This window comes from Leucoraja erinacea, chromosome 18 (assembly GCF_028641065.1).
Source record: "Leucoraja erinacea ecotype New England chromosome 18, Leri_hhj_1, whole genome shotgun sequence".
In the NCBI taxonomy this organism is placed as follows: Eukaryota; Metazoa; Chordata; class Chondrichthyes; order Rajiformes; family Rajidae; genus Leucoraja; species Leucoraja erinaceus.
This window is the reverse complement of record NC_073394.1, coordinates 11,991,326-12,016,373: the sequence shown is the minus strand read 5'-3', so window position 1 is coordinate 12,016,373 and position 25,048 is coordinate 11,991,326. Positions and strand designations below refer to the sequence as shown.

The following is a 25,048-nucleotide window of genomic DNA, read 5'->3' as shown; positions in this document are numbered from 1 at the left end:
GCGGTAAAGTCCCAAAATGAGTTTATTTTTTTTAAAGTAGAACAAAATAGGTACAGGTTACGGGGAGAATGGGATTAGCAGGTGAGTGGGGTTAGCAGGGAGAGATAGATCTGCCGTGATTGAATGGCGGAGTAGACTCGATGGGCCGAATGGCCTAATCCTGCTCCTATCACTTATGATCTAATGAAAATATTTAGTTTCAAAATCAAAAGGGAAATGTGCAGAGGATCCTTAATGAACAGCCCAGGTGTTAGCACAGCCAGGCTTTGTCATAGTTCTATCCAACGATATTTTGCTGCTTGTCTTTTCACCTAGTTGCCAGGACGACTGCACTTTCATTATTTATTCCTCTTGACGGGTTAGACGACAAAGCGTTGAGGGAGGCAGCGGTCCAAATGGATTTAGTGCTGAGGAGAAACCTACCGAATGACTCTTGCCAACTCTGTCTGTTCTCGCTCCAGTTAAACAGTGTCGTCAGCCTCTCGCTCCTTGTGATCTCCCCGAAAGTCAGTTTGGTGGACTTGATTTTTTTCCTCTTCTGGTGATTACTTTAAATCTCAGAATTTTCACCTCTTTGCCCCACCCCCAACCATTCAGAATTGCACTTTTTCAGACACACAAACTGACCCACAGCTAAAACCCTGGGCTCCTGAGTTTCTTACACTGATCAAAATTCTGAGTTAAACTTACAACCACTTCCTCTGCATTGGTTTCTCGTCTGCTTGTATTTCGGCTGGTGTTTTTCTGGTTTTCAGATGCCACCCAACTCTTACCCACACCGAGAATGATGCCAAATTGTTCCAGCTTGGCATTATTTGTGTAAAAACAAAATGTTTTTTTTTAAATAATTCATACGCCAGAGGAAAACTCCTTTTAGATGGAGGGATTGGCGGAGTTTCATTGCACAATGAACAGGATTAATGGATGCTCGTTATGCAGTGCCTGGCTATGTCTGCATGTTCTTTCATCGGTACTGGCTGATGCTTGGCTGACACAGAGAGCTTTTTTACACTAACTGCTTTCTCTCTCATGAAAAGCAAATTATAAGGCAGAGAGAGGAAAAAAATGTTCATTCCTTTGAGATTGGTTATTCCTAATCCAACTGAGCGTCTACAAGGAACAGTGTTTGTGTAAGAGCTTCATAGTATAAGATTTACATGTATTCCATTCAAAGAAAAAAGAAGATTGCAAAGTTCATCTCATTCATGAATGTTTTGTTTTATTGAATTGAAATTATTTTCTAGTAAATTCAAATCTTTGATTTTTTTTAAATTGTGTGTCGTTAATTCTTAATTGTCCTGGATTTTATATTTCCTAAGAGCTTTGAAATCTGTTATCAATGAACAGAAAGCGCATGAATTGGACTTTCAAACGATTTGTTCCTACTTCTCCCCCCTAACTATTTCAGAGACAATCCTCAAATATTTACAGTTTCTGATAAATTGTACAGTGATGGTTAAATCAGCCATGAAGTGAAATGCAAGAGATATTTAATTTGCCTTCAGTCCCATCATGTGATAAATTCAAGGGGGAAAACATCTATTGGAATCAAAGTGACAGAGGAGAGTGGAATGGTTTCAGAGGGTTTGGTTGCTGGGCAGATTTCGGACTGTTGTCCTTTGATCAGAAAAAGGTGTTGAAGAGGCTTGATGAAGTCAACGAGGAGGAACTGTACGCAGTGGCTGAAGATTTGGTCAATTGAGGATAAAGATTTAATGCAAATAGAAAAGGAAGGATATGATATGTTCTCGTGTGCAGTGAGGTGCTGTCAGGAGGTGAAGGGCGCAGATTCTGAAGGGATCTGGGTGTAAATGAAGGGGGTAAATTTTGCAGTGGAATTTCAAGGAAATGCGATTCCTTCCAACAACCATAATAAAGAGCAAATAAACTGTACGATCCTATTGGCGGTGAGTTATACTAAGCAGAGGCAGAGTATTTAAATATTACATATTCACTTGTTGAGGTGAACACAGGCTTTACACATGACTCGACACAAAGGACACTTCGTCTGAAGAAGGGACCCCATCCAAAATGTCATGTATCCATCCACTTCCTCCAGAGATGCTGCCTAAAGCTGCGAGTTACTCCAGTACTTTTATTTTTGTAAATCAACTTGTGCTGTTCCTTGTATCACCTATAAGCTGTGGTCTCTCATTGTGGAGTGCTTTCCATAGGAGGTGCAGAAAGATGGTCTTTTAGAGTAAAAACCTGCTCTTGTGCAGATGAAATGAAAATTCCCTTTTAACTTGTAGGGAAGAGCTGTCGAGATTATAAGATGTTTGTTCGCACATAAAGAGTCAGGCAGCACAAAATTGTGGCTTTTGGCCCACCCTGTCACGCTGACCAAGATACCCATCGAAACTAGTCCCATTTACCCACATCCCTCTAAACCTTCCCTATTCATGAATCTGTCCAAATGTCTTATAAATGTTGTAGTACCTGCCTCAACCACATCCTCTGGCAGTTTGTTCCAATAAATGCTGCCCTAGGTGTGAAAAAGATGCCCCTTAGGTTCCTATTAAATCTTTCCCCTCTATACCGTCTAGTTCCTGAATCCTGACCTGGGGGAATGCAAATTATTCACCTGACATAAAACACACGCATAAATTCACGCCAGCAAAAAAAACTGGAACCAGAAGATGTAGATTTAGGATAATTGGAAAAAAAACAAAAGGGAGAATTTTTTAAAAACATCCAGTCAGTTTTTGAAATCTAGAACACATCACTGCAAAAAGTTTCAGAGGACAAGTTGGATAAACACTAGAAAAGTTGCTGGACTTTAGGAAAGCATGGGGCACATATGAGTCATGGAGATGTACAGGATGGAAACAGGCCCTTTGGCCCAACTTGTCCATGCTGACCAAGTTGGTATTCTGGGTTAAGTCCCATTTGCCCCATACTCCTCTGACCCTTCTTATTAGTATCTGTCCAAATGTCTTTTGAAAGTCATAATTATATCTGTTTCTGTAGCTTACTCTGGCAGCTCATTCCAGATACGGACTACCATCTCAGTGAACAATTTGCCACTGTTGCCAATTAGACGTCAAATTTACTCAGCCATTCAATCATGGCTGATTTATCTTTCCCTCTCAACCCCATTCTCCTGCCTTCTCCCCATTACTCCTGACACCTGTACTTTTATCCCCTCTCACCGTAGCTCTATGCCTTCTAGTTTTAGAATCCTCTTCAATCGGGGGGGGGGGGGTAGAGACTATGAGCGTTCCCTTTATCCATGCCCCTCATGACTTCAGAGTCTTTCAGGGAAACGACAAAGAAACAATGGGTCAAACAGCCACTGCCTCTGTTGCAAGATGATTCTGCGATAAAGGAGCAAAATAGTCTTTAATCAAATCAGAATGACTTTTCAACAAAAAAGGGTCATGCTCGGTAAAACCGCCACCCTGTCTGCTCCTCACATTGGGTGACTAATTTTATCCTCCCGAGTTCTGTTAGCAGAGACCTTTTTTTCCCACTCTAATTTTTAAGGCACAGGGTGTTAAAGTTGGAGCCTTTACAGGCTTTATGGATGGATGGCAGTTCTCTCAGTGTTTTGGGTAGGGAGGGAGGGCAGAGCAGGGGAGAGCAACGATTATTACGTTTCAGTGCCAAGAGCAATTTGTAACGATGTTGATCAAACAGTCAAAGCAGCTGAACAAAGCTTTTATAACCAAGGAGGAACAATTTTAGTGTTTTGTTCCGCGGATGTGGTGACTGAATTGGACATTTAGAAGTGAGGATGCCGGATAGTAGTGAGCAGATTTCTATTTGTGTCATTCCCAAATGAAGGGGCAACCAACAATTAATGTCAGTAAATTGCCTGAATAAGGGAGGGGGAAAAATCCAGAACAGTTTTGCCATTTTGCATTGATTACTGTAATGTTTATTTTAACTTGTGTAATTTGGGTTTCTTTTTTGTTCTGCCATCCAAAAAATAATTTAACAAACTATTTGTTGTTGTAAACAGGTAACAAACATGGTGAGTATTTTTAAAAGATTGGCTCTCCTTGTTTATTTTTGTTGCTTCTGTGTAGTGGGGTGGGCATGTATCGAGTGACTGCTTGTCACCGGCAGGGTGTATGTGATGTTGGAGGCATGTACACCAGGGAGGGATTTGCTGCTCTGTGTCTCTCTGAGACAACTTCTCTGTGGAATGGCTAACCCCTCCCACGCCAACCCGCATGCCACCCCTGCTCACCTGCTGCCCCTCCTCCTGATACCCAACCCAAGCTTACTGCAACCCCATAATGAGCATTCGCCTGAATGCAGGGAGCTGGTGAAAGTTGTACATTTAGACCCTCCAAGCTTTAAAACATTCAACAATATTTCCTCATATTTGATTTAAGATGATGTCAATATGGAAACATTCCCTTTGAGTTCCAGATCAGGTTGGGGGAAAGCAGTGAGATGGAGATTGTTGCTGTAAAATGAGGGCTGCTGGGCCATTCCCTGGTGTGGGGCGGTACAGTGGCCCAGTGTAGAGTTGCTGCATTACAGTGCCAGAGACCCGTGTTTGATCCTGACTACAGGTGCTGTCTGTACAGAGTTTGTACGTTCTCCCTGTGACTGACTGGGTTTCGTCCGGGTGCTCCGGTTTTCTCCCACACTCCAAAGACGTGCAGGTTTAGTAGCTTAATTAGCTTTGGTAGAATTGTAAATTGTCCCCAGTGTGTAGGATGGTGTTAGGGTACGAGGTGATCAATGGTTGGCCTGTTTCTCTAAATCTATAAAGGCTAAACGTTATTCAGGATATCCTGTTAGGAAGAACTTCTTGCAAAACATTGTTGAAACCCCCCCTCCAAAGTTTGTGACATCTCTTGGGGTTCATTTGAAAAATTACACAGAAGGATTGGTAACTTATCGATGGGTATAACTGATTTAGGAATCCCTTTTGCTAACTGGAGATACAGAACCTCTGTGATCTAATTGAGTGGTGAGAGAGACTTAAAGGTTTGAGTAGCCTCCCTGTTGTTCCAGAAGGTTAGAGTCTCAAGTCTTTGGTTGACTATAATGTGGATTGTAACGTAACAAAATCCAAGCTGGAGACACTCAGCAGGTTGGGCAGCATCTGTGGGAAGAGAAACAGTTAATCTTTTGGGTTGGAGACTTTCCAGGTTTGGATCTTTCGGCCTTATAATTCATACATACACCATTTAAATACTTGTATGGCTTGAGATGCCAGAGAATGCAAATGCTGGAATCTTTAGCAAAACACAAACTGTTGGAGGAACTTAGTCAGGCAGCATCTGTGGAGTGAATGGATAGAAGGGATCCTTCTTCATATTTTTAAGATGTAGTTTGGGCGTTGGCTTGTCAGTGGCAGGTGATGCGTTTCCCAGTGTAAGCCTGCAGGCAGGGTGTAGTTAACCTTTGTGGCTAGGTTTTAACTGGGAAATTGAGAAGTGCACACGCCTCACGCAACCAGCTGCAGTAATCGCTTCAACATGCAGCACCTGCTGAATTTCCAGTTAATCAGATAAACGGGTTAATCGATAATCAGCCTGGGCACTTCCTCACTATTGCTTCTCCCGCCCAGCTGCTTCTTGGGTTATCAAAGCCTTCTGGCTTTTACAATGCCACATTAACTTTTGAGTAATGGGCAAATTTATGTGGATTGTGTAGTAATTAGGACAGGTACATGGACAGGAACGGTTCAGGGATAAATGGGCCAAACGTGGACACATGGGATTTTCTGAGATGGGACATCTTTTGTCGGCATGGACAGGATGGATCGAATGGCCTGTTTCTGGGTTGAATGACTCCAATGGAGACGGAAAGAGTGGAAAGGCGTTAACGAGAGCTTTTGCTGTGCAGTGAACCTTTTGAGATGTGGACAGGAATGATAGGAATGATGTGATACTTGGTGGCCAAAAGGAGAGAGAAGCGGAGAGCATGCGTAGGGAGGGATTTCGTTGTCTCTGTACTGTACAATGACAATTAAATTGAATCTGAATCTGAATCTGACCTTGGGACTTGGGCAGCTGAAGGGATGCCGTCCAGCCATGGGGCGTTTAACTGAGGTGCAAGAGGCCACCGTTGAAAGAGCAGAAAAGCCTGAAAAACATTAGAGGGTGGAGAACATGAAAGGTTCTACAAATGAGGATGAGAATTTCCAATGTGTAGGCATGCGAACACGACACACCTGGTGAATGGTCCAATGTTGTTTGCGATAGAGTTTTAGATAAGCTGCAGTTTGGTACAACTGTGACATCCCCATAATCACAGGGTCAGTTCAAGTAGATTAACGGATAGAAGGACGTCCATTTGAATGTGGACCCACTGCACTACACCAGGGATAAGACAGATTTGGAGGAATATGGACCAAACGCAGGCAAGTGGGACTAGCGTAGCTGCAACATGTTGGCTGGTGTGGGCAAGTTGGGCCAAAGGGCCTGTTTCCACGCTGTGTCAATCTATGACTCTATCTATGACCAATGGAGCAATCAGTTGAGTGGAATAAACATTTTACTTCTCAACAAACGTTTTGTATGCTTGCTACCAGATCTAAATTGCAGTGGTTCATTATGGGGTTAAAATGCACTAACTGCAACACAATGTGTTTGATTGCTTTGGCTGCATGGTTTTAAACGACTACCCATGTTTTTATCTCATGTTGTGACATACACTTGATATTTTCACTTTCACTTCAGTGAAGTTTATATTTGTGAAACTATTTTTTAGTTTAAAATATCTTAAAGCTGAATCATCAAATTGAATCTTGCAGCACAATTGGTCATTTAGCTTGAGTAGGATACAAAATGCTGCAGTAACTCTGGGGGTCAGGCAGCATCTCTGGAGAAAAGGAATAGGTGACGTTTCAGGTCGAAATCCTTCGTCAGACTGAGAGTCAGGTGGGGGGAGGGCCATTTATCTTTGTGTCTGAGCTAACTCTTTGAAAGAATGGTTCAATTAATTTAATTTTCTTTTGCCCACAAAAGCACTTACATAATCAATTGCCTTTTAAAAGTTGCCCCTATTCCCTTTCCACCACCCTTTCAGACACCGCAATCCAGATCACATAATCTTCCAAATTGCTGGAGGAACTCAGCAGGTCAGGCAGCATCTGTGGAGACAGAGGGGCAGTCGACATTTCGGATTGAGACCATGCAAGTGGGCTGTGATCATAGAGGGGGAGATAGCTGGTGAGGAGGAGGGGTGAGGCAGGATTGAGGGGTAGGCGATAGATGGTACCAGGTAAAGTGGGGATAATGGGCAGATGTGCAAAGGACTGCTGATTCTGGAATCTAATAAGTAAGGAAGGTGGAGTAACTCAGCAGATCAGGCAACATCTGTGGAGGGAATGGACAGACCTTGGACTTCCCGTATGGACAGGTCCGTGTGTGTAGAGAGTAACAGCAAGAAGCATCTGAGATAGTAAAAAATCTGTAGTAACTCAGTGGGACTATGTGTCTCGCTACGTTATTCCAGCTTATTGTGTCTATCTTCAGTTTAAACCAGCATCTGCAATTCCTTGATACACAAGAGGTATCTGAGCATCCGCCAACAATGATAAAAATTAACGAAAGGCCCCTTCAGCCAACGTTGTTTTGTGTCGACCATGATGGCAATTTTAACTCATCCATCTGCCTGTACATGCTCCATACCTCGCATTCTCCATTCTCCGCCCGTTCATGTGCCTGCCTCATTGCATCTTAAACATCGCCATCGTACTAGCTTCTTCCACCTAGGGTTGTGCTGAGTACATTGGGAGGTTAGCAGGCTGGGTAGCCAGACAGAGAGGACGTCATTGTCATGGAGATACGCGGGGAGACGAGGAGCAATGATTTCTCACCAGGAGTGGGTGTGACCTGGACCACCCCAGAACAAGATTCAATGGGGACTTTCAGGAGGGAACTGGGCAAGAACAACAAAAGGAGGAATTTGCAAATGGAACGGACACAGAGACACTAAATTGGTTGAATATTAGGGTGGGTTAAAATGAAGGGGGGAATTAATTGGAGAGAGATCTCACAGACGTGATGAGTGAGCTGCCTCTGTAGGGGCTGAAATATTATGTGAATAAAACAAGCAAAGGACAATATAAACCTGGGGTTAGCAATGGAATTGGACACATTATTTGTGTTCATGGGTGTGATGGACTGTATTCAAGGCTGGGTCTTATATTTTTCTTCATTTTAATGGGAATGTTTGTCGTTTGAGAAATACTCTCTGTGGGGTGATGGTGTGGAGCATGTTGCTTAGCTTCTGGAGGTGGGGGTTGGGGAGGGAAGATGTGTGGATGGTTTCTTGGTGTCAGAACACAGCGTGAGATTATGTTCTGGTCTATTCAAGGATCAGGCAGTGAAGGACAAAGCTCTCCAGAGCATGGCGGCAATGTCTTCAGCACAGATAGTGTCGGCCACGACCATTCAACACAAGCTGGGGTTGCCAGGAATCCCTCGACCTTCCTTCCAAGCAGCACCCGGAGTAAGTGATGTGGCTTCATTTCCTGGCGTTGCCTTGAACTATAACCTGCCATGTTGCTGTTGCTCATCATTGGGGCGGCACAGTGGCGCAGCGGTAAAATTCATACGTTATGGGACCAGAATTAGGCCATTTGGACTATCGAGTCCACTCAACCATTGCTGATCTATCTCTCCCTCTCAACACCATTCTCCTGCCTTCTCCCCATAACCCCTTGACATCCGTACTAATCCAGAATGTGTCAATGTTTGCCTTAAAAATATCCATTGGCAATGTTGCAGCCTGACGGTGCCAGAGACCCAGGTTCAATCCTGACTGCGAGTGCTGTCTGTACGGAGTTTGTACATTCTCCCTGCGACAGTGTGGGTTTTCTCCAGGTGCTCTGGTTTATAGGTTAATTTACTTCTGTAAATTGTCCCTATTGTGTTGAATAGAACTGGCGTATGGATGGCCGTGGTTGGCACGGTGGGCCGAATGGCCTGTTTCCGCGCTGTGTCTCTAATCTAAACTATCATCAGGTGCTTGAAAGCTTCAGCTGTGCGAGCCGAGGCATGAATTAGACATCCTATCCACATCCACTCTATCAATGAAGGTATAAAATATAGAACAGTACACCACAGAAACAGGACCTTCGGCCCACAATGTCAGTGCTGAACATCACGCAAAGTTAAACTAATCTCTGCCTCTCCACAAGCCTCTTGTATTTCGGCAAGGCTATAGTGCGGCCTAGACGATAGACCAAACCATAACTTATCTACCACTATCCCATCTCTGGTTGTATCTCAACTTCAAGATGAATGGTCAAGGACATGTTGGCACTTTAGGGAAGCCAGGTAGCACAGGCACCATAACTGGACTATTCTGTGTTCTTGTGTTTATTCGGATTTACTTTGCAAACATTTTAGGATGTATTCTGTGCTTATCCCCGACCAATGCTCTAACAGGTTTTATGTTTTTTCCAGTTCTGGCAAAGTGTAATGCCCACAGGACAGCCAGGATCATCACAAGAGTAAGTAACGCCATCACTTTGGAGCAATGTCATGTTTGTTGTGCATCAATTCTAACTATTTTTTAATTGTTCCCGTTCTTGGGGGGGGGGGGGGGGTTCATTCATGAAGTAAGGGTATGGTTGACAAGCCAACCTTTATAGCCCATCCCTAATTCTAATTTCATTTGAGAAAGTGTTGGCTACGGAGTTGCAAGATGCTGGAATATTGAGCAGAATGCAAATTGCTGGAAGAACTCAGCAGGCTTGCTCGGCTGCATCCATGGAAGGAAATAGACAGATGACATTTTAGGCAATGACCTGTTTTGCATCCTGTTTAAAACTATTTAAAGACGGGGCGGTGCGCTTGTCACTGGTTGGGCAGAGGTACAATGTGGGAACAGGCCCTTCGGCCCACCGAGTCCACACCGACCAGCAATCCCTCACACTAACACTCTCCTACGCTTAATAGGGACCATTTACAATTTTACCGAAGACTATTAACCTACAAACCGGCACGTCTTTGGAGTGTGGGAGGAAGCCGGAGCACCCGAACCCGGTCACATGGAGAACGTACAAACTCCGTACAGACAGCACCCATAGTTAGTATCGAACCCGGGTCTCTTGCTCTGTTAGGCAGCAACTCTACCGCTGCGCCACTGTACCACCCGTGGATTTGGCTGGTACAGGCGGAGAAAGATCGCTGGAAGTCCAACAATATTAATTACTTGGTTACCTGATACCTCCCTCAACCAACTCTATACTGCCAGCTCCCACACAACGTCAGGACCCACTGAGTTCCTCCAGCAATTTGCTTTTAGCTCCTGATTCCAGCATCCGCAGCCTCTGTGTCTCTGGATGCCGCAATGTTAACCTTGTGCATCCCAGTAAATGTGAAATTAACACCATGAATGGAGCTTGATGGGGGGGGGGGGATATTCACTGAGCATTAGCTGCTTTCCAGCGTTTTCTGAAGAACGTTACAATTTTGGGATCTTGTAGTGCATATTGAGGCCATTCAGGCCATGTTAGCGCTTTGCATACTATTTCAACTAGCCCCAATCACTTTCAGCCACCCTTTTCCCCAAACTCATCCATCTCTGTCCTCGTCATGTGTCTATCCTTTCCAAAATAAAATTTATTTGAGCTTGAGTTTAGCTTATTGTCGCGTGCACTAAGATGCTTTTGTTGCATACTAGCCAGTCAGCAGAAAGACAATACGTGATTGCAATCGAGCTATCCACAGTGTACAGATACATGATGAAGGGAATAACGAGAAAAACGTTCAGTGCAAGATAATGTCGAATAAAGTCTGATCAAAGATAGTCCAAGGGTCTCCAATGAGGTCGATGGTAGCTCAGGGCTGCTCTCTAATTGTTGGTAGGATGGTTCAGTTGCCTGATAACAGCTGGGAAGAAACTGTTCCAGAATCTGGACATATGCATTTTCACACTTCCATATCTTTTTGCTTCCTCCATGCTTTAGGATAATGCTTTTCAGACAGTTCATGAAGTATGTATGTTTGTGTTAGAAACACTGGTCAGGCACTGCTGGTCAGGCAGCATCCGTAGAGAGAGTAACGTGGTTGATGCTTCAGGTCATGTTTTCACTGCCCCCCCCCCCCCCCCAAAGCCATTGCTTTGCAAATCAGGCTCCATAATCCAGGAGGTTGTGGTAGATTGCTTGTGGTAGATTGGGGGAAGACTGGTTTAGTTCACAGCTCAGGATAAAATCTTCTGCATCATGCAAGTTAATTGTTATCTGTAAACTGCTCATTAGATGTTCGTGCTTTGCGGTGAATCATTGTGTGGTGTTGATATGCAAGTCATCCTTGTTGCGTTCAGTAACGTGGATGTTTTTTTCCCTGCAGTGTGAAGCCCTTTGCCCAGCAGGCTTATGCAGCCCAACCAGCAGTTGCAACACCTATTTCAGGTAAGATACAGGTGCTTGTTTTCACTTGCTCTTCTCTGCTCTCTTTGGGCCCATCTTACCCCACTGTGCAGCTGCACCCTCCCATACCCTTTTTCTCTCTCCCCCCCCCCCCCCCCCCCCCCCCCCCTTTAATTTTTACTCTCTTCTCCCACACCATCCTGACCATGCTCTCCTCTTGCTGTTACCATTGGGAGCCTGAAAACCAGGTTCTTCCCTGCACCCACCAATCTCTTGAATACTGTGCAGCCGTAACCTCAGCAACTGTGGAGAGAGACTCAAAATGCTGGAGTAACTCAGCGGGTTGGGCAGTATCTCTGGAGAAAAGAAATAGGTGACGTTTCGGGCCGAGACCCTTCTTCAGGCCGAAGTCACTGAGTTACTCCAGCATCTTCGGAGGGTGCAGCACAAGGAAACAATTTTTCACACAGAGAGTGGTGGGTCTGTGGAATTCTCTGCCTCAGAGGGCGGTGGAGGCAGATTCTCTGGATGCTTTCAAGAGAGAGCTAGATAGGGCTCTTAAAAATAGTGTAGTCAATGGATATGGGGAGAAGGCAGGAACGGGGTACCGATTGGGGATGATCAGCCATGATCACATTGAATAGCGGTGCTGGCTCGAAGGGCCGAATGGCCTACTCCTGCACCTGCTGTCTATTGTCTATTGTCTTCGATGTAAACCAGCAACTGCAGTTTCTTCCTACACATGATTTTCTATGGACTGTGTCTTTGGTTGCACAATGGGCTTCGGATTTCCACTGTCACAGTCTGGTTACCTTGTATTACAGTTATTAATTTTATATATGTCGGATTATTCTATATTTATTTCTGTGTTATCGTGTTAATGGGCCTGTAAAGCTGCAGTAAGAATGTTATTGTTCCGTGGCCAGTAATTCATGGCAGTTAAATACTTTCGGGATGCTGCTAAATGGTGTGAAAATATCTACTTCCACCTCCTCGGGCAACATTCACGTGTGACTCTTGACGCTTGACTCTAACTTTCTCTCCACGTCTCTCTGCTTCTTTCCATTCACAATCTGCCTCTTGCTCTGTTTCTGTCTTTCATTTCTTCGCCTCTGCCAAAGAAAAATGCCTCGCATCTTAAAAACCAAGCCAGGACATTCCTCTAATAAACCCTTTGGCTGATGAAGTAAAGTTAATTTGCTCTTTCAACTGCTTGAGTGTTACCTGATTGTTCAGCTTCATGGAGCTGGCGGTGATTGTCTGTCACCTTCTGAGTCCGTGTGATGTGCATAGTTTCTTTGGAGTTTAATATAATTAAGCCATGTATCACCAACCAGTTAGTGGGTGCAGAGACAAATGGTTTTATCCTGTGGTCAGTTTATGTTCTGCCCAAATAGATACAGCTCGGAAACAGCCCTTCAGCCCAATTCATCCATGATGGCCAACATACCCATCCAAGTTAATCCCATTGCCTGTGTTTGGCCCATATCTCTTTAAACTGTTCCTGTGCAAATGTTTAAATGTTGTTGTACCTGCCTCAACTACCTCTTCTAGCAGCTCATTTAATATACCTACCACCAGCTGTGTGGAAAAAGTTGCCCCTCGGGTTCCTATTAAATCTTTCCCCTTAAACCTATGTCCTCCATTTCTTGATTCCTCTACCTGGGGAAAATAAACTCTGCATTCATCGTATTTCCCCTGGTGATTTTCTACATTGCTATAAGATTGCTATTGAGTCAGCTTTATTTTCTCTTTTTCGATGTGCAGGTTACGAGTCTGCAGCTGCCCCAACCCCCTCAGTTCCTGCATGGCAAGGCCGATCCATTGGCACATCGAAACTTAGGCTTGTGGAATTCTCGGCCTTCCTGGAACAGCAGAGAGACCCCAATTCGGTAAGGCTTGCACAGTTGATTCAGTCCGTTTGTGAACTGTGGGAGGAACTCAGAATGCGACCACTTGTATTTCACCCTCCTGGTTTGGATCATTGTTACATTCAAGTGTTGATACAACCCAGGCATTTCTTTTAATGCACACAATTCAGAAAACCCTTGTGTCATCTGTAGTAAATAAAGCCTTACAATCAACATCCACAATAGGCCAGAAAAAATTCTCTCAATTTTGGCAAACATGATGGTTTAAAAATGTTTTTCAGTTTAGTTTATTTACCCAATAGTTCCAATTCCAATTAGTTGTTTTCCAATCATCACTGCATTCTGAAGAAGAGGTGTTCATTTTTTATATCTGTGTTGAATGAATGATGGAGAGATAATCTAATGGAACTAATTCAACCAATTTTGTTGACTTTAAACGTAAACGATTCTTAATTTGGGCTTTAGAGATACAGAGTGGAAACAGGTCCCTCTACCCACTGAGTCCGCACTGTCCAGCCTATACACTAACACTATCATGGGAGCTCAACACCAGTCTCATAATCAGTAAGTGCCACCAGCCACTCTACTTCCTGCGGCAGCTTACAAAATTCAGGGTCGGTCGACCAGCCATGACCCACTTCTATAGGTCTACCATAGAAAGCATACTCACATTCTCTAAGCTTGTCTGGTATGGTCACACAACCTCGCAGGATAAGATTCGGCTGGAGAGAACAGTGCGCCGAGCTTCTAAGATCATCGGTTGCAGCAGACTTCCCTCAGTGACATCACTTTACTCACCAGAAAGGCCAAAAAAATCATAGCAGATCACTTTCACCCGGCACATTACCTCTTTAATCTCCTCCCATCAGGAAGGAGATATAGAAGCATTAAAAGTAAAACATCTCGCTTCAGAGACAGCACCTATCTCCAAGCCATCAGATATTTGAATTTGCACTAATCACTTTGCACTTTCTTTTACACTTGCACTTATGCTTAATATGACGCTGCTGGGTACTGTCCTTCCTGTATATATTGTCCTTCGTACGGTATTGTCTGTATTATTTATTGTGGTGTATGTGGTGGTTGTATTGTATCTGTCTGAGAGCGAACCAAGACACATTCCTATCAACTTGTTGACATGGCAATAAATTTCTTGAATCTTGAACACATTCTAACACACCAGGAACAATTTCCAATTTTACCAAAGTCAATTAACCTACAAACCTGTAGATCTTTGGAGTATCTTAAGAAAACCCATGCGCTCACAGGGAAGAACGTACAAATTCCAGGCAACACCAGTAGTCCGAACCAAACCTGGGTCTCTGGTGCTGTGAGGCAGTAACTCTACCGCTGTGGTAGAGTTACCATACTCTAATCATCCATGCTGACCGAGATGGCCTGTCAACACTAGTCCCGTTTGCCCTCATCTCCCTCTAAACCTTTACTATCCATGTACCTGTCCATATGTCTTTTAAATGCTGTTATTGTACCTGCCTCAACTTCTTCCTCTAGCAGCTCGTTCCATATACTCACCGCCCTCTGTGTGAAAATGTTGCCCCTTGGGTTCCTGTTAAATCTTTCCCCTCTCAACTTAAATCAATGCCCTATCGTTCTTGATTCCTGTACCCTGGGGAAAAAGACTGTGTGTTCACCCTATCTATTCACCTCATGATTTTATGCACCTCTGTAACATCAGCCCTCAGCCTTCTGCACAACATTGCCCAAGTAATTTAACTGGGCTGCTTCCCAATTTAATGCTGAAAGTGAGGTCAAGTAGAAAGGTCAAATATTATTGATTAAAATAATCTTTGTTTAAATTACACTCAGAAGGCCATTAAAGATTAGTTGCTTTGATAAGGAACTGGGGTCACGGTTGTTGCCTGGGGTGAGAAAGTTCCCTGCTCTCAAGGACATCCTTGAACAATGTTTTATGGTAACACCTTTCTTGTACACGTCTGTAACAGTTTTCCTTCATACTGGGCAATGGCGGATTGACGTTGGTGTATTAAGTCAATGCCAGCCTCTAATAGAGCAGTGCCATTTATAAGCTTAGGCACAGACGGCAACGAAACAGGCCCTTCGGCCCACCATTGTCCATACTGATCATCAAGTGGACAACTATTCCAATCCTATTTGGGTCTTGTACCTTGATAATGCAAGTGTTCATCAACATCAATATCAGAAGCTTAAACTATCAGGAAATAGTGAAACATTTTTTTGTAAATAACTGAATAAACAGTAATTGCTTTAATTATGCTTGGAAAATAATTTAAAGAGCAATGTAACCTTTAATGGACAGTTGTCAAACACTCTGGATGGAGACATTAAAATTGTTGGGAGATGGGCAAGGAATGTAAATTCAAAGCCAAAAACTAGTCAATATACTCAGAAAACTGGAGGAACAGAACAGTCGATAACTGCTTCCAAAAAAGGCAAGTTAATTTCTACAGAAAGTGGCAGTGCGTGAAATACAACTACATATAAATTACATGTGTAAAAGTAATCTCAGTCACGTAATTGTGGCCAACAGGTTGTTGTTAGCAAAATCATCCAGTCATCTCCATTCTCATTGAGTATAATGTTATCCTGGGTGCATAACCCAAAAGTTAACAGCCCTGCCAAATAGTGCAACGTGTGGTCAAGGAGGGGTGAGAGAAGTTATAAACGCATGTTGGTTCAATCTCACTGAGGCTCCCAAATAGAATATGACCAGCTTATTTGCACAGACGTCCTGGTTTCCTGAGCAAAACAATAAACTATTGGAGGAACTTATCGGGCCAGGCAGCATCTGGGGAGGGGAATGGGCAGATGGCATTTCTGGTCAGGACCCTTCTTCAAACTGATATAATTAAGTGTCCTTGTAGATTAGTTTAGTTTAGTTTAGTGATACAGGGCGGAAACAGGCCCTTCGGCTGATTCTGCAAACAAACCCCGTACATTAACACTGTCCTACACACACTTAGGACAATTTACTATTTTATCAAGCCAATTAGCCTACAAACCTGTACATCTTTGTAATGTGGGAGGAAACTGGAGTTCCCGGTGAGAACCCATGCCTGTCATGGGGAGAACGTCCAATACGATAGAACTTTATTTATCCCAGGAGGGAAATTAATTTGCCAACAGTCATAAAACACAAGATACATGAAACATGAAATTAACGTGATGAGTGGAAAGGATTGGGGATGTGCAAAGATTGGGGGTGCGGGGGGGGGAGGAGGAATCAGTCTACCCCACGACAGAAGGGGGAGGAGTTGTACAGTTTGATAGCCACAGGAAAGAATGATCTCCTGTGGCGTTCTGTCCTGCATCTTGGTGGAACCAGTCTGTTGCTGAAGGTACTCCTCAGGTTGACCAGTGTGTCATGGAGGGGGGTGAGCTCTGTATAGACTCTATACAGACAACACCCCTAATCAGGATCGAGCCTGGGTCTTTGGTACGGTAAAGCAGCAACTCTACCACTGTCACCGTGCCGTCGATTGAAAAGTGTCTCACTTTGCACCGGCTCCAATGTTTAAGTTGTTTTGATGCGATGTTAAAGCTCGTCCTTCCCGAGTATTTTTTTTTCTTTAATTAAAATTCTTTGAATGCACTCAGTGTGAGCTCCCATTATTGGAATCATTAGCCTATGCCTGTGAACTAACTGCATGGCATTGTGCGAGTTGGATTTGTTTCTATAGAAATGATAACGCTGCACTTTTCATCTTTTTATGCAGTATAACAAGCACCTCTTTGTACATATTGGACAGACCAACCATTCCTACAGTGACCCTTTGCTCGAATCTGTGGACATTCGCCAAATCTATGATAAGTTCCCAGAGAAAAAAGGTGGCCTTAAGGAACTGTATGGAAAAGGACCCCATAATGCCTTTTTCCTGGTGAAATTCTGGGTAAGCACACTCCATCTTCAATGAATTCTTTAAAGATTTATCTGTTGTGCCTCAGTTGGTGAAGGGTAAGGTTTCTGGGGTCAAACCCCATTCCGGAGATGTGAACATCTCAAGCTGGCCTCATGAATTGTGGAAGGGCTCATTAATGTTAAATCTAAGCACGCCCCTATGGTACAATGAGCAGGGCTAAAGAGTAGAAAAATGCATTGAAAACTGTGAAGGGTCTTGGGGTGTATAAATGTAAGCATCGATATGTTTGGTTAAATTGTGGCCTGTTTCTGTGCCGTTAATTCTTTTGCATAAATATATTCTCCCGAAAATAAATGTTATTATGAATGTTCTTTGGGGAAGTAAATGGTACGCAATAGGTCAATCTATAACTTGACTAAAACACAGGTTATTGGAGGGACTCAGCGGGTCAGACAGCATCTGTGGAGAGAATGGACAGATGATGTTTCAGTTTGGAACCTTTCTTCAGAATAATAACCATATAACCATATAACAATTACAGCACGGAAACAGGCCATCTCGGCCCTACAAGTCCGTGCCGAACAACTTTTTTTCCCCTTAGTCCCACCTGCCTGCACTCATACCATAACCCTCCATTCCCTTCTCATCCATATGCCTATCCAATTTATTTTAAAATTATACCAATGAACCTGCCTCCACCACTTCCACTGGAAGCTCATTCCACACCGCTACCACTCTCTGAGTAAAGAATGAATATTCTCTTCAAGATTCAAGCATCTGCAGCTTTTTATGCCTTAATCTGTAACTTTGCATTTACTACCTCATCTGTGGTTGTGGTTTTAACATAGTGGTTTGTTCCTTTCTAATAGCATGAGGATATTGTGATCCCAGCATTGGTCTAGGTCTGTTGCCCAGTCAGTGGTTTATTGAATGAGGTTGAATTGCATATTAGTTTGTTGTTGTCACATGTACTGAGAAACTATGAGCTATCCATTCAAATCGTACTATCCATCAGTACCTTCAAGCCCACACAACAGGTAGTGCGAAGAGAAAAGTACCAGGGTGCAGAGTATAGTGTTACAGTTATAGAAAAATTGTCCAATGTCCGTAATGAAGTAAGCTGGGAGATCAAGACCACACCCTACCTTATGGGAGGACCATTCAGTTCTGGTAACAGTGGAAGGAGCTGCTCTTGTCTTATGAAGGTTTGTCTCAAAATACAAAGTGTTGGAGGAACTCAGCGGGTTGTGGTGCACAAGATTCCAGCATCTGCCGTTCCTTTTGTTTCGAAGGTTTGTCTCGGGGAAGATCATGCAAGGTCCCGAATATATATACTAATTCTTGCAGTAGGTTATTTAATATAAATGCGAGCATATATACATTACATGTTATGTGGTATTATGGTGTGGAAGATTGCAACGAATGCAATCAACCCGGCGTGCACAATCAAATAAGATCAAATAGAACAAGTTGTCCTACAACTTTAGGCTGTGCACACCATACGACAGAAGAAGATGTGGTATTATAAGGTTCAAATTATTGCAGACAGCCTGTGGACATGATGTGAGAATCTCATCTCGGCATTTGAGGATCTTGTATTCAAATAATCAGATAAACTTGCAATAAATGCAAATGTAAGTAATGCAGGGAAATCACGATTGTTGATATTAAACGCATTTGTTTCACTAATGCCCTACCCTGTGTGACTCCAGACCACAGTAATGGGTCAACTCCATTGTCTGCTAATGATGCAATAAGCCAGGAATGGAAAATAAAATTCTGACCCTGACACTATTTTAAAAAAAAAAGACCCAATTTTCTCCTCAGATAAATAGGGGTGTTGATATTTGCTGCTCATAGCTAATGTTTTATCAGTGTCAGAAGGTTAGATTAAGAATTCTACCCCTCATTCGTAGTCTAGTATCCCATTAACCAAGCAGACTCCTAATCAGAACTATCATTAATTCATCTTGGTTTGTTTTTTTCACATTCAGCATTTAATTTTTATTAAGAACATAGAACAGTACAGCACAGGAAGTGGCCCTTTGGCCCACACTGTCTGTGTCGAACATGATGCCAAGATGAACTCATCTTATTTGCCTGCACTTTGTCCAATTATTTAGTTTGCTTTAGATTAAACATTTGTCACATGTTGAGAGGTACAATGAAGTGCCTGCTATCCAGTTCAATCGTACCATACATGAGTACAATACACCCACTTCTGGAGGGAGCAGCATGCTCAGAGTGGCCACATTCCATCTTGGAACTCCCAAGTCTCTGAAAAGTTCAATATTGGCCCAAGGAATTATATGCAAGTTCTTATTTTCTCACTTTAAGGCCCAGTGTCTAAGAAGCACTGGATCATAAAATCATATGGGATGGGAGCAGAATTGAGCAACTCGGCCCATCAAGCCTTCTCTGCCATTCGATCATGGCTGATCTATTTTTCTCCCTCAACCCCATTCTCTTGCCTTCTCCCCATAACCTTTGATGCCCTTACTAATCAAGAATATGTCAATCCCCGCTTTAAAAGTCCCCAATGACTTAGTTTAATTTATTATAGTCACGTGTACTGAGGTACAATTAAAAGCTTTTGTTTGCATGCTATCTGGTCAAAGAAAAGATTACACATTAATATAATCATCCTCATTGGAGACTTTTAAATGATCTTTAATCAAATCTTATCGGACTTAATCTTGCACTAAGTGTGTGCAATCAATCTGTCCACAGTACACAGATAAAGGGCACACATTTAGTGCAAGCTTAAGTCCGATAAAGTTTGATTAAAGATCGTTTAAAAGTCTCTAATGAGGATGATAGGAGGTCAGGACCACACTCTAGCTGATGAGAGAACCATTTAGTTGCCTGATAACAGCTGGGAAGAAACTGTCCCCTTCATATGGTGGTGTGCATTTTCAAGCTTCTGTACTACTCGCCTGATGGGAGAGGGGAAAAGAGGGGGTGACTGGGGTGAGATTGGTCCTTGATTATGCTTGATCCTTGATTATGCTTGGCCTCCACCTCCGGCTAAAAACATTCCTCATCATCTCCATTCCAAAGGTACATCCTTTTACTCTGAGGCTGTGCCCTCTGGTCCGAGACTCTCCCACTCCTGGAAACATCCTCTCCACATCCACTCTATTAAGGCCTTTAATTATTCAGTATGTTTTAATGAGATCCCCCCTCATCCGTCTAAACGTCAGCAACTCCAGGCCCAGAGCCATCAAATACTCATCATACAGTGTAGACCACTCGTAGACCACCTCTAGACCCTCTCCAATGCCAGCACATTCTTCCTCAGACATGGGGCCCAAAATTGCTCACAATTTTCCAAATTTCTAACCCTTTTCTGTTTCGACCGAGCTCTTCAGATAGCATGGTCTGATAGTCAACCCTTGACTATTCAGATTATTATTGTAATTAAATGAAATGTATAAAGAATTTTATATTGTTTCCATGATTTATTTCTTCCTATGCCTTTTGTTTGCAACAATGCAATGTTCGAGAGACTAATCTTGTAATCATGGTAGTTTACAGGATGATTATGGGTAGGGTTGCCAACTGTCCTGTATTAGCCGGGACATCCCGTATATTGGGCTAAATTGGTTTGTCCCGTGTTTGACTGCTGCTACTAGGGTCGAGGGGACTGTCGGGTCAGAGCACCAAGTCTGGCCCCACCCCACACGTCCCGACGTAGTGCAGCCCATGGAGTGCAGCAGCAGCGCCTCGCCCGTGGCCTTGTCGGTCGGCAACCTGGCCAGCGGTCCGACCTTCGGACCTTCGCTTACCGCCGACACCACCACCCCTCCTCATGGCCGATCATCGGTTCATGAGTTGGATGGGGTGCCGGACTTTGCGTGGGCCAAATACTCCTCAGCTGGCCCGCCGGCTGGGCTTTGTGTGCAGTCCAGCACCCGGGTCAACTCATCATTCACCCAGCCACGGCCGAGTCGGTCAACGAATTGCCGTCGGGAATTTGTCCCGTATTCTGACCTTTTGTCCCTTATTTGGGAGTGAGAAAGTTGGCAACCCTAATTGTCGGAGAATTGGTAATCTTTATAGGTTCTGGACCAAGAATGTTTCACTTTGGGCCTTGCAGGAAGTTAGGATTTCTCCAGCCTTGTGAGCGCTTGTCTCCCAGTAACTTCCTGCTGGCCAAGGGCTCCATCTGGTGGCTGAGATTTCTTCAAACATGACACATTCAGGAGTTTTGGCCAAATGACATGGGAGATGATGGTTTTGAACTTGAATATTTGGTCACTCTACACTCATTGTTGTTTTGATTTTTGCCTGGTCCAACTTCCATTTAGTGTTTGACTGATTGTCTCAAGGTTTTGTGGTAGAAAACCTTTTTGTCATCATCCTTGCTGGCTGGAGAGTGAAACGTAAGATCAGAACCAGTGCAAAGGGTAATTTAAGGCAGAGCGGAGGAGCAGTTTGGATTTGAGTGAATTCTCTACCCTGGTGTCATGGATCATTGGGAGTGATAGCCATTTTTGAATGCTGAAGTTATCTCGTTGAACAGTGGAATAGCCTTGAGAATGGTGCATGGCCTATTTCTGCTCCTGTTTCTAACCCTTTCTCGTACATTCTTCGGTTCCTTCAAATGCAACTGAAAACCGTGATCCTTTCAACATTTTCAGATAGCCCTAGCAGAGCCCACAACTCTTTGCATTATCCTCACTTTCAGCCCAGAGATAGGCACTTCCACCCTCTTGTGTTGGCCATCAAGTACCTATCTATACGAATCCTATTTTCCTGCACTGACCCTGTCTTCTATGTCACGGTGTTTCAAGTGTTCAACAACTTGTTGGAATGTGAGACTATCTGCTCCCAAAATCCTTCTTTGGCAGTGCACTCCAGATTTCAACCACCAAACATTCTTCACCAAATCCCATCGAACCTCTGTGTCCCTTACGTTATACCTGTTCCCTCTGGTTATTGACTCCTCTGCCAAGAGAAAAGGTTTCTCTCTGTCTTAACACTGATAATTGTGTATATCTTCTGCCACTCCACCCCCCCCCCCCCCTCTCCTTATGCATTATTGCTTCAAATAAAACCAATCCCAGCCTCTCCAGTCTCTCCTCATGGCTGAACTGCTCCTAAGTTGGCATTGTAGAGCTGTTTAGAAAGGCACATGGGTATGCAGAGAATTCAGGGATATGGATCATGTGCAGGCAGAAGATATTAGTTTAACTCTGCATCATGTTTAGCATGGACATTGTGGGCCGAATGGTCTGTTCATGTATGGCAGGTGGAGTGTTGTAGAGCAGACGGATTTAGGAGTGCAGGTAGATAGCTCCTTGAAAGTGGTCAAGAAGGCTTTTGGCACGTTGACCTTCATCAGAGTATTGAGTATAGAAGTTGGGAGGTCATGTTACAGCTGCATAAGACATTGGCGAGACCACAATTAAAGTATTGTGTTCAGTTTTGGTCACTAAGTTATAGAAAAGATGTTATGTCAAGCTGGAAAGGATACAGAGAAGATGTTGCCAAGATTAGAGGGCCTGAGCTATAGGGGGAGGTTGAGCGGGCTGGTCCTTTATTTTTTTTTTGGAGCGCAGAAGGATGATCTTTTTGAGGTGCACAAGAGATTGAGATGATTACATCGGGTAACTGCACAGAATCTTGTGCCCCGAGTAAGGGGAATCGAGAACAAGAGGACATAGGACACGGCCACATATTGGTAGGCCAAAGGTTTTAGTTTAATTTAGAGATACAGTGTGGAAATGGGCCCTTCGGCCCACCCAGTCACCGCCGACCAGCGATCACCCATAAACTGGTTCTATCCTACACAATAGGGACAATTTACAGAAGCCAATTAACCTACAAATCTGGACATCTTTGTGGGAGAAACCTAGAGCACCCGGACAAAACCCACACAGTCCACGGAGAACATGCAAACTCCATACAGACAGCACCTGTAGTCGGGATCACACCTGGGTCTCATGCTGTAAGGCAGCAACTCTACCGCTGCTCCACTGTGTCCCTGAGAAAAAAATAAGATTCCAAGGTTGTGAGGAGTTTGTTTTATGGTATCGTTAATAGTGAATATCTAGAGAGACCTGATTGAAGTATACAAAACTCTATAATCTAATAACTCTATAATGTAATAAATATATATACAGAGCATAGATAGGAGGCAGAGTGAGAAACAGGTATTGGTTTATTATTGTTACGTGTATGGAGATGCAGTGAAAAGCTTTTGTTTGTGTGCTGTCCAGTCAAATCAAATCAAACCATACTTGAATGCATTCATGCCATATCCAAGGACCACAAGGTGTGCAAGGCGAAAAATACCAGTGCAGTTTCTAGTGTTGCAGCAATATACTATTACAGTCACAGAGAGAAACTTTTCCCCATAATGGAAGAATCTATAACTTAAGGGCCTGTCCCACTTGGCCGTCATTTACACGACAGGCCGGTCGCGCGTGTCAACATGCGTCCACATAGCCGTCTGGAGCGCGTGACGTCATTTGAAGATAAACACAAAATTCTGGAGTAACTCAGCGGGACCGGCAGCATCTCTGGAGAGAAGGAATGGATGATGTTTTGGGTCGAGACTCTTCTTCAGTCTAAAGAAGGGCCTTGACTCGAAGCGTCTCCCATTTCTTCTCTCCAGAGATGCTGCTGGTCCCGCTGAGTTACTCCAGCATTTTGTGTCTGTCTCCAATCGTCTTGGCCCCGCTCTGGGAGTAGGAGTGGGGGCGGATCCGGGTCCACAACGGCCGTGAGCCCCAGGCCGAGCTCGGCGATCGCTTGCCTGCTTCTGCTGCCGCTGGAGGTGAGACGTTGCGCTGCACCAGGGTGTTGGGCCTGTCCCACTTTGGCCGTCAGTTACGCGACAGGCCGGTGGCGCTACTTACACGTACAGGACAAAGTCCACACTCCTCCACACCACTCCATGCACCCATCCCGTGCTACCGACACTCTAGCAGGTCACGTAAATGGTGCGCGAATGATGGCCAAGTGGGACAGGTCATAGATTTCAGGTGAGAGTATTAGAAAGGATTTGAGGAAACATTTTTTTCAGAGAGATTGCTTGTAATCTGGAATGCACTGCCTGAGGCAGTGATGGAGACAGATAGTCTACAACGTTTAAAAGTATCTAGGTGTGCGCTTGGCCAAGGAATTAAGGTGACAGCCCAGGTGCTTCATGAATGGGATTAGAATACAGCTGCTCCTTGACCTACGATGAGGTTACATTCCGATTAACCCATCGTAAATCGAAAATATCACAAGTCGAAAACGCATTTAATACAATGCGATCGCGAGACCGGAAGTGAGCTGCGGCTCGCTGCTGTTGATGAGCATTTGCACGATCGTTAAGTCGAGATATCGTAAGTCGAAGCATCGTAAATCGGGGAGCATCTGTAGATGGGTTCTTGATGGTCAGCATGGACGTGGTGGGCCGAAGGGCTGTTTCTGCAGTGCATGAGCATAACCCTCTCTAGGATGTGAATGTTATAGCCCAGTATGCAAAACAAATCTCTTAAGATTTGCAGACTAGCTTGGCATGTGGACCCAACTTCACACAGTCACTATGTCTATGTTGCATGTGTGAATATCTAGCTTCTATACGCATGCTCAATATTTCACAGGGTTGCACAGTGGTACATTTGGTGGAGCCTCTGCCACACAACGCCAGACACCTGGGTTGGATCCTGCTCTTGGATGCTGTCTGTGTGGCGTTTGTGTGTTCTCCCTGTGACTGCGTGTGTTTGCACTGGTGCTCTGGTTTTCTCCCACATCCCAAAGATGCGTAGGTTGGAGGGTTAGCTGGCCTCTGTTAATGGCCCATATTATAGTGATGTGGTAGTATCTGGGGGGAATTGATCGGAACCTGGGGAAAATAAAATGGGATGAAGTAAATGGGTGGTTAATGGTTTGGCACAGACTTGGTGGGCCGAAGGGCCTGTTTCCATACTGTACCACTCTATGAACTCTGTGACATTAATGGTTAATAAAACTGGTCTCTCTGGGATTTAGTCTCTCTGGGATTTGCAATTAACTTATTGTGC

The 25,048-nt window shown here is 44.0% G+C and overlaps 1 protein-coding gene across 7 annotated transcripts in view; it reads left to right on the top strand.

The window, feature by feature from the left end:
* tead1b (TEA domain family member 1b) overlaps positions 1-25,048 on the top strand; it is a 175,511-nt gene that overhangs the window by 138,814 nt on the left and 11,649 nt on the right. For 4 of the 7 annotated variants that reach the window (XM_055649322.1, XM_055649324.1, XM_055649325.1 and 1 more), the window contains 6 exons: positions 3,965-3,976; positions 8,290-8,424; positions 9,384-9,430; positions 11,277-11,338; positions 13,064-13,188; positions 16,884-17,057. In XM_055649322.1, coding sequence (XP_055505297.1) covers positions 3,965-3,976; positions 8,290-8,424; positions 9,384-9,430; positions 11,277-11,338; positions 13,064-13,188; positions 16,884-17,057 — 555 coding nt within the window. The remainder of the gene's footprint in view (positions 1-3,964; positions 3,977-8,289; positions 8,425-9,383; positions 9,431-11,276; positions 11,339-13,063; positions 13,189-16,883; positions 17,058-25,048) is intronic. The other 3 variants (XM_055649323.1, XM_055649326.1, XM_055649327.1) reach the window with 1 other exon arrangement.